This window comes from Egretta garzetta, unplaced genomic scaffold (assembly GCF_000687185.1).
Source record: "Egretta garzetta isolate BGI_Z169 unplaced genomic scaffold, ASM68718v1 scaffold539, whole genome shotgun sequence".
In the NCBI taxonomy this organism is placed as follows: Eukaryota; Metazoa; Chordata; class Aves; order Pelecaniformes; family Ardeidae; genus Egretta; species Egretta garzetta.
This window is the reverse complement of record NW_009260760.1, coordinates 1,360,573-1,369,230: the sequence shown is the minus strand read 5'-3', so window position 1 is coordinate 1,369,230 and position 8,658 is coordinate 1,360,573. Positions and strand designations below refer to the sequence as shown.

General features: G+C 37.7%; 1 protein-coding gene across 1 annotated transcript in view; it reads right to left on the bottom strand.

Annotated features, from left to right (window-relative positions):
* Positions 1-1,404: 1,404 nt before the first annotated feature.
* Positions 1,405-8,658, bottom strand: part of SESTD1 (SEC14 and spectrin domain containing 1) — a 59,187-nt gene continuing 51,933 nt past the window's right edge. The window contains exons 16-19 of the mRNA XM_009646026.2: positions 8,058-8,180; positions 6,666-6,857; positions 4,165-4,286; positions 1,405-1,839 (exon numbers count right to left, since the gene is read on the bottom strand). Of these exons, the coding sequence (XP_009644321.1) occupies positions 1,710-1,839; positions 4,165-4,286; positions 6,666-6,857; positions 8,058-8,180 (567 nt within the window). The 3' untranslated portion in view covers positions 1,405-1,709. The remainder of the gene's footprint in view (positions 1,840-4,164; positions 4,287-6,665; positions 6,858-8,057; positions 8,181-8,658) is intronic.

Sequence of the window (8,658 nt, the reverse complement as noted above, 5' to 3'; positions counted from 1 at the left end):
TTCTTTCTAAATAAATGTAGCTCATTCAAATATAGCCATAGTAACAGCAGCTTTCTCAAATGGAATTGAACAACTAAATTAAAGTTTAAAAGATTATATTGAAAGTCTCTTTAAATAAGGTCTGTGAAACTTCAGTTGGTTTTAAATTCATATTAATGTAATATTGTACCACTGAATCAAAAAATAATTGGATTTCCTCTGCCAAAATACCCCAAAAGGAAAAAAAAAATATCTTTATCAATGAAGTTACAGAGAAGCCATTAATTGTGAATTATTTCTTATAGAGAAATTGCTTTGACACATCACTTTCCTGTGGAGAAAATGTGGGAAAACCGAGACAAATAAGTAAGTGTAATATTTGAATCACAGATCCATCGAGAAAACCTGCAAAGTACTAATGCTTGCAGGAAGGGAGCATTATCTTTACTGTGAATAAAGTATAGTGACATAACGCAACGTACTTAGACCTACAGTTGTTTGTTTCACACATAGTATTCTAAAATGGCCAGACACCACACCATCTTCCAGTAAATATAACATTGAATTTATCCAGATTAAATCCTGAAGAGTAAGAAGTTAACCAAATTATGCACACAGCTGATTTTGTTTTAATTCCCTTCTCTTAATAAATTACATTTTATCACTAATCTCATGGTTTTAAGTTCTTTATGAACTTCATAAATTTTTCATTAGATGAAAATCTTTAACCTCAAAGGTACTACCAGGGATATTCACATTATTCAAGATTCTCCATTCAAAGGCAAACAGGACTTAGAAATAAAGCACAAGAGATGTGTACCAGCCTTACATCGGAACAAAACTATTATTAATATAGCACTGACTATGCACGTACCATCTTACTTTTGCGTAAGTACTGCTATCAGAAAGAAAAAAAATAACACTCTTGCTCCTAATAATAACCATTCAAGAGCAGTTCCCCTTATAGCTACAGTGTGTTAAAAAGTATTTCATAAGAAAAATTATACAGACTTTGTAAATGTATTGGGGGAGTGATGATTTATACTACCATTATCACTTAAATATAACACAAATTACATTTGTGAACACAGACCAGAACAGATTTATATTAGATTTTAAAAAGATGATTTTTATTAAGCACAAACAGCTTTTAATACATTATCAATACAAATAGGAAAACATCTGTTTAATGAATTTGATATATCAAAGATTTGATGGGCAGGTTGCATACTGGCACAATAAAAATGATTTTTTTTTTTTTTAAAAAAAAAGTACTTCAAATTAAAATTATAGGGTCACCACTGTCTACACTGCAGGAACTTTACCTACAGTCTAAAATTACTACATCACCTGGGCATAGGGGGAAGCAAAGAACTACAGTTTCATAATACAGAACTCCTAACACTTTCATTAGCACCATTCAAAGCTTGCATCAGCTGTTTAAGAAGCAGCTGACAGGTCAGGTAAAGCTTTACAGCAAATTTCAGTGCAAAGTTTACAGTTCCTTTTCATAAGATACTTGGAATCTATGGTTTCATAGCATGTTAAATAATTATGGCTTGATAGATGTACAGTGTTAAGATGCTGAGAACATTTACTTTGAAAAAAGATGAGTCTTATAACGGCTGTAAAATGCATTTTAATATATTATGCCAAGTTCTGTAATATGCAAACAACATGCTGGATTACAAACTGAAGTCCTATTATGAATTCATAGACAAGGGTCGGTATTAGCTCTCTGGGGTAGTGGCTTCTGGTTGTCTCAGCTGCTGCTTTTTCAGGCTAACTAGCTTCATCTTCTCTCTAATGTGTTCTGCTGCAGAAGCCATATCACTTGGGCTCCCAAAGTACTGCTCAGACCTGAAAAAAAAACAAACACCACCCAAAAAAAGTTATCAGTGAAAAGTAAGACAGTGCATGAACATGCACGGGAATGGCACTAGAAAACACAAAGCAGAGAACAAAAATAGGCTTTTTCCTCTTGAAATTTAAAAGGCACCTTTAAAAGGCTTTGGAGACTCCCGTGATGAGACTTGATGGCAGATCTTGATGAAATTATTACAATACTAAATGGCCCTTTTATACTCAAAAGATTATCTCAACAGCAGGGCACTGTTCTCTAAGTGCAACTAGATACTTCCTAACACTATTTTTTACTGCCATTCTCTGGCTACCCCCCAAGTCAGTCTGGCAGCTTTGAGTACTATGACAATCAAGGAAATCCGTCCATACATGAATTCTGAGGCTATACAATTGCTGCATTACTGAAGGACTCTATGTATGTGTCTATCAGCCACATGCTGTCAAATTATGTCATCTATCTCTCAAACTGAAAAGAACACATGGCTGTGTAAGTTGATTTCTCCCATTCAAATACAACAAAAGACTAGCTGAAACGTTAGGGAAACCACTAACCAAGCTGTCAGCAAAAGGAGGATTTGAACAGAATACATGTTTCAGAAGAACAAGTATCAAATCTAATTGCAAAACAGAGACATTGAAGACTTTGGAAATGGTGGTAGGACAAAGGTCTTCAGACAAAGTGGGGGGACAGGCATAAACAGACAGAAAAGTTATTTCATGCAGGAGTGGACTAGTTTGAGTAGGGAACTCCAAAGATAACAGATTGCACAGATGCACACAGGACCACAGTATGGGCAGATGTTTTTCCTGATGCAGATTAGAAGCCATAAGCAGGACAGGGAACAGTGAGCTGGACTTCCAAGAAGATACTGGCAAAAGTCCAAAGTGGTAAAGAAGCTGATGAAGACGCCTCCAAGCTTTTTATGATGTTTTGTGTTCCTGCATTTCTTAAACTATTTCTACTAATGAGCAAACCCTTTGCAAATTGTTAAATGCTTCAAAAATAGAATGCCTAGGAATGATGAGGAGGGGATCCTGGGATTTAGGAGAGCTAAAATACCACTTTTGAAAAAGGGGGACACACAGAACACTGTTGAAATACCAGAGGGGTCAGAAAAAATGTTCAGGATTCAGTAAGTCAGCCTAAAAGAAAGGTGTATACATACCTATAGCTATAGGAGCATTGTGTTATGGCTCAAACCCCAAAGTGTGGCAAGTGTTTTCTTTTATGGGGATCTTTCCCAGGTTCTAATGTTTTACTTTAATAGCCTATCTGCAAATCACATCTGTTTTAAGAATAAACAACAGTTGGTACTTTTACCGGGTCACTAAAATCTGCTATACAAAAGTTACACCAAAATAGTTCAACAAATATAACATTTTGTTTCTTCCCCTCACAGCCATAAAAACCTTCACTAATTTCAAATACCCTACTGAAAGGGCAGTAAAAATCATGACTAGTTCAGGCCTGGTTCCATTTTCATGGGTAGCACTCCTTACTGAAGGATACTGTACTGCATAAGCAGCATGATATTTTGGAAATAAGTTGACAGGAAAGTAATTTTCATGACCAGCTTCCTATGATTGTATTTCTCAGATCGACTTCAGGTAACCTGTAACGCAGTTGCCTGATACCACCTCATAAGATTTCAGCCTCTTAATTCAAAATATTGATTTCAGATCTCATTCAATATGGTTCAGGATCCTAGTTCCAAGGCTTGGTTGTATTCAGGTAGAAGAAAGTAACTACAAGCTCAGGATCACAATGGACATTTTACTGAACAGAGAACTGAGTTTTATGATGGCTGAGATTCCAAATTCAATTTGTTTTTCTAGCTCAAGACAGCCACCAATTTTAAACAAATATGAATAGCTCACAAGGGAATTACTGTTTTATTTGCTGAATAAATCAAATGTAAATTTATCTTCTGTGTACCAGCTTAAGACCAGACGGAGTTGCAAATAAATTAATCAAAATTCTACGACTCAAATCTGCTATCTTTTTTCAAGGAGAAGAGGTTGAGACTGGTTCTTCCCTTCTTCTGTTACTTCTACGTACTTTGATGGTGTAAAGACTGCATAAATCTAATAATTACTGAGTGTGAAAAAGTTACTATGAAAAAGCAGGCACATTGTCTTTGGAAAGTTTGGAATTGGACTTCCCTGCTTTCTGTGAAAAGATGGGAAAGAATTTTTAATGTGTATCTGTGCAATGCCTTTTTAATTTCAGCAATAAGCATTTGGGATTCTTCTGCACACGAGATTATTATGAAACTTTACCAAAAGCATATTCAGTAGGCATTAGAAAAACATTTTGCATACCCATCGGGATAAACTACAGGCACTGTTAGTCTGTCCAACAGCGATTTCCCAACTGCTTCAATTTCATCAAATTGCTCTATTTCATTAAAAGCTTCAGGCTGCTCTGGACATTCTTGCAAAATCTGTTAAAAAAAAAAAAGAAAGGAAATGCAGAATAAAGTAGACAAGGGATAGCGTGTAGCTTTTTAAGTGCCATTAACTGGCAGAGTGAATGCTCTTTCAGCATCTTCACTGCCACGTTTATGAGATCAACTGAAATATTCATATAAATCAAGAAAATATGGATTAAGCTACGTTGAGAAGATAGTTCAGGGCTATCACTGTCTGTACTAGAAAGTTTTACATTACTTCTAAGAGGGAAAAAAAGAAAAAATAGTCTTGCTAGACAATATTCCAGCAACAAATATAAAATGCATAAAAATAGTAACCTGTATCAAGACAGTCACATTAAGTGGAAGAAACCATCACCCCTCTGTACTCAGTGTTGATGCGGCCTCACCTTGAATACTGTGTGCAGTTCTGGGCCTCACAATTTAATAAGGATGTGATGGTTCTTGAATGAGTCCAGAGGAGGGCAACAAAGCTGGTGAAAGGGCTGGAAGGCAAGTCTTATCAGGAGTGGCTAAGGACTTTGGGCTTGTCTAGTTTGGAGAAAAGAAGGCTGAGGGAAGACCTCATTGCTCTCTACAGCTTCCTGAGGAGGGGAAATGGAGAGGGAGGCGCTGAGCTCTTCTGCCTGGATCCAGCAATAGGACATGTGGGAACGATTCAAAGCTGTGTCAGGGAGGTTTAGGCTGGACATTAGGAAGCATTTCTTTACTGAGAGAGTGGTCAAACACTGGAACAGGCTTCCTAGAGAGGTGGTCGATGCCCCAAGGCTCTCAATGTTTAAGGGGCATTTGGACAATGCCCTTAACAGCATGCTTTAACTTGGTCAGCCCTGAAGTGGTCAGGCAGTTGGACTAAATGATTGTTGTAGGTCCCTTCCAACTGAAATAGTCTATTCTATAAACATGAATAATGAAGGGCCCCTTACAAGCTGTTTCAAAACTAAAATCCACATCTGGTCCAGAACAGGTGGCATTGAAGAAGTCTGAACACAAGTGTTTCCAGACAGGATTAGGACCTAGCTAGTACTTAGTTCTGTATTTTCTTCCAGTTACCCAGTCTGCTTTGGAAAAAAGTAAGTGGCAGAGGGAGATCAACAGCATATTTTCATCACAGACTCATTCATATGTCACAATAGCACGAGGAGAATTACGTTTTTGAACAAGAACATTACCTTTTAGGTTATTGGTTTTTTTACACTTACAATTGCCTAAAAACATAGCAATTAACTGCTGCAATAATGAAAGAATGCTCATAATATGGACCAAGACAACCCTTTTACGAGTTTATGAACCACTGAATTCTAATTTGGTATCGGGTAAAACTTCTTTCAGCCATCTGTGTCAGCATAGAGGATATATTTCTGGTTTTGTGAACCTCCAGCAACAGTCAATGCCTACAAATTCAAAGTATCTTCCATGAATACAAACAAGAAATTAATAAAAGGAGCATATGAATCAACTTTGCATCCATGCTCTCCTTCAATAACAGATGAATTTATTTTCTTTTACCATGTGCAAGGTTGACTTTTTTGCAATTATATGCAATTTTATTGTCAATATTAGAGTTACATACTCTAAATTGCTTTTCTAAAATGTATCACTTCACAGAAAAAAATGGTTCCTGGACACAAAGGCCCCACCTCTCATAATCTACATTAACAGACACTGTTCAGATTCAGGCATTTGAAAACTCTCAACATTCTCTCCCTCTTCAGCAAGCTGTTACTGAATAGCAACTATCCCTCATATCATCATTGTTGATTGCTCAACCTCCTCTGTGGCTTCTAGCATCATCCAATTGGGCACAGCAGTGAGACGCTTTGTTACAGGAGTTTGAAAACCATACCGAGGGAGAGGTGCATTTTAAAGAAAGCATATCCAAAACGCTCCAAGTGCAAAACACAATATAAAGCAACACAGCAGGCATGCAAACTAAACTGGCGAGAGCTTCATTCAGTTTGAGAAGAATACCACATTCAAAATGCACACAGCTTAAAAGGAAATCCTCTTTTTAGGTCTCCAAAGATCTTAAATGACCCCATAGCTTTGTATTATTCTTTGCAGAAAAACACAAATCAAGAAGCTTTCCTTGCCTTTAAGAATTACAGCCTAAAATGCACAAACAAATGCTTTATAATCAACATCAGAGTTCCCCTCTGAAGAGTTAAAAAATTCTTCCCAGCCCAACTCAATGCACCTGAACTTCAGGGCTGCTGTTCTCCTTTTTGTTAAGCAGGCCCAACATCAATATAGGTATGCAAGCAATAATTACATTAAGTGTTGAAATCAACAATTAGGAAATAAAATACACACTGACAACCTCATTTTTCTTACATTTTGTTTGCTTGAATTCTGGTAAGAAATTTTTCTTCTTAAAAACACAACACTCACCTTTTCAGCACTGGAATGAAATGCAACAGCTGTTTCCAGCCGGTGCACTCTTTCTTCAGAAGTTATTGTAAACTGTTTCCACACTCTGTTCAGTCTTGGAAGCGTGTCCCCTGAGGACCTTGAAGTGCATCGCAGGGACTGGCACAGGACAACAGTTGCCTGCAGTAACTGTCTCCCATAATCGTAAGTACTCTAAAAGTTGGAGGGGATGGGAAAGGAAGTACACATAAAAACTCTGCATTTAACTTCAGAGCTAATTAGCATCTTAAAACAACAGCAGACAAGGTTATGAATCCCACTCAGTTTAGGCCCACAAAATATATTGAACTAAACTGGTCTACCAGAAAACACTGCTGAAATATGAATAAAATTGTAATGGCCAAACAGTGCTTCTGCTCTTTAAAAAAATTAAAAAAGTAATCCTGTTGTCAGGGTTCACACTGGCAAAAGAACAGAGCTTCCTGAAAATATCAAATACCTGCTTGGATCTTACATGGGATACTTGATATCTACTGCCAAGATGACTGTCTCGCTGACTTCACTGTCACCATGTTTGTGGTCACCCAGCATCCAGGTGTGTTGTGGCACATCATTATAACAGGAAGCTACCCTCCTGTCATCATCAGTTCCAGTTCATCAAAAGAGAAAATCAGTTCCAGTGTAATGTGTGCAATTTGAAAATATCGCATCTGTTAATTGGCAAGTCTGAATTAGACATTCCTAAAAGCAGTATATATGTGGAAAAGCACCTGAAAAAGGCCCAGCTTGTACACATTCTATTCTTAAGTGAAATTTTTTCACAGGTACCTGGCATCTGTTGCAAACAGGTGTGCAAACATGCCCTGTGGCTTCAGTGAATTTCAGTACTCTTATACAGCAGGATTCATTAGTTGGCTGCTACAAGAATTAAATCTGTCAGTTCTGTTCAACAACTAACTCTGCTACTGCCAAAACTCCTTGTACGAGCAGGATCATACGCCAACAGTCAACTCTATCTAGAAAACCAATAGAAAGACAGTACAGTACAAAATAGACTGAAATCAAGTGGCTCATCCATATTTTAGTATTTTGATTGCAGTCCTTCAAAAGTCTGAAATATATGCCTTTTAAAGAAAGTCAATGTGAACTTTATGTTTTGTGGTTTGCACTGCCTATGTGAAGCAGAATAAGCTAATGTATCAATCTACAGCATCACTATTGTTGATGGAACCTCAAAAATCTCATTAGGCTCATCACCAGTTCCAGCAATCACAATTTCTTCATTCAAACATTCAGGAAAAACCATTAAGACTAGTAACAGCTCTTCCATGACTGTCCATACAGGTACCAATTCTGCTTAGGAGATTTGAAACTGTACAAAATCCATATCGCTAAAAAAGTAATTGATTTCACCTGTGCAACATCAACAAATTTTCTGTGTTTCTCCAGTAAAACTTTTGTTTCTTGAGCATCATCTCCCAATCGGATGTGTGTCTTCAGCAGAGCATCCAGCAGTTCACTTAACCATTCTACTGCCTTAAAAAGAGAAGTTAAAAGAATAAAAACTAGTAAATTGGAAAGAAATTAATCCAGAAGGATGAAGTAACTTCAGTCCTAGCATATCACAGAATCACAAGGGTTGAAGGGGACCTTGGGAGATCGTCTAGTCCAATCCCCCTGCTAAAGCAGGTTCTCCTAGAGCATTCTACACAGGACTTCGTCCAGGCGGGCTTTGAATATCTCCAGAGAAGGAGACTCCACAACCCCCTCCGGGCAGCCTGTGCCAGTGCTCCGTCACCCTCAGAGTAAAGAAGTTTTTCCTCATATTCAACTGAAACCTCTTATGTTTCAGTTTGTGCCCATTGCCCCTTGTCCTGTCACTGGACACCACTGCAAAGAGTCTGGCTCCGTCCTCGTGACTTCCGTCCTTAAGATATTTGTATGTGTTGATAAGGTCCCCTCTCAGAATTCTCTTCTTCAGGCTGAACAAGCCCAACTCTCTCAGCCTTTCCTC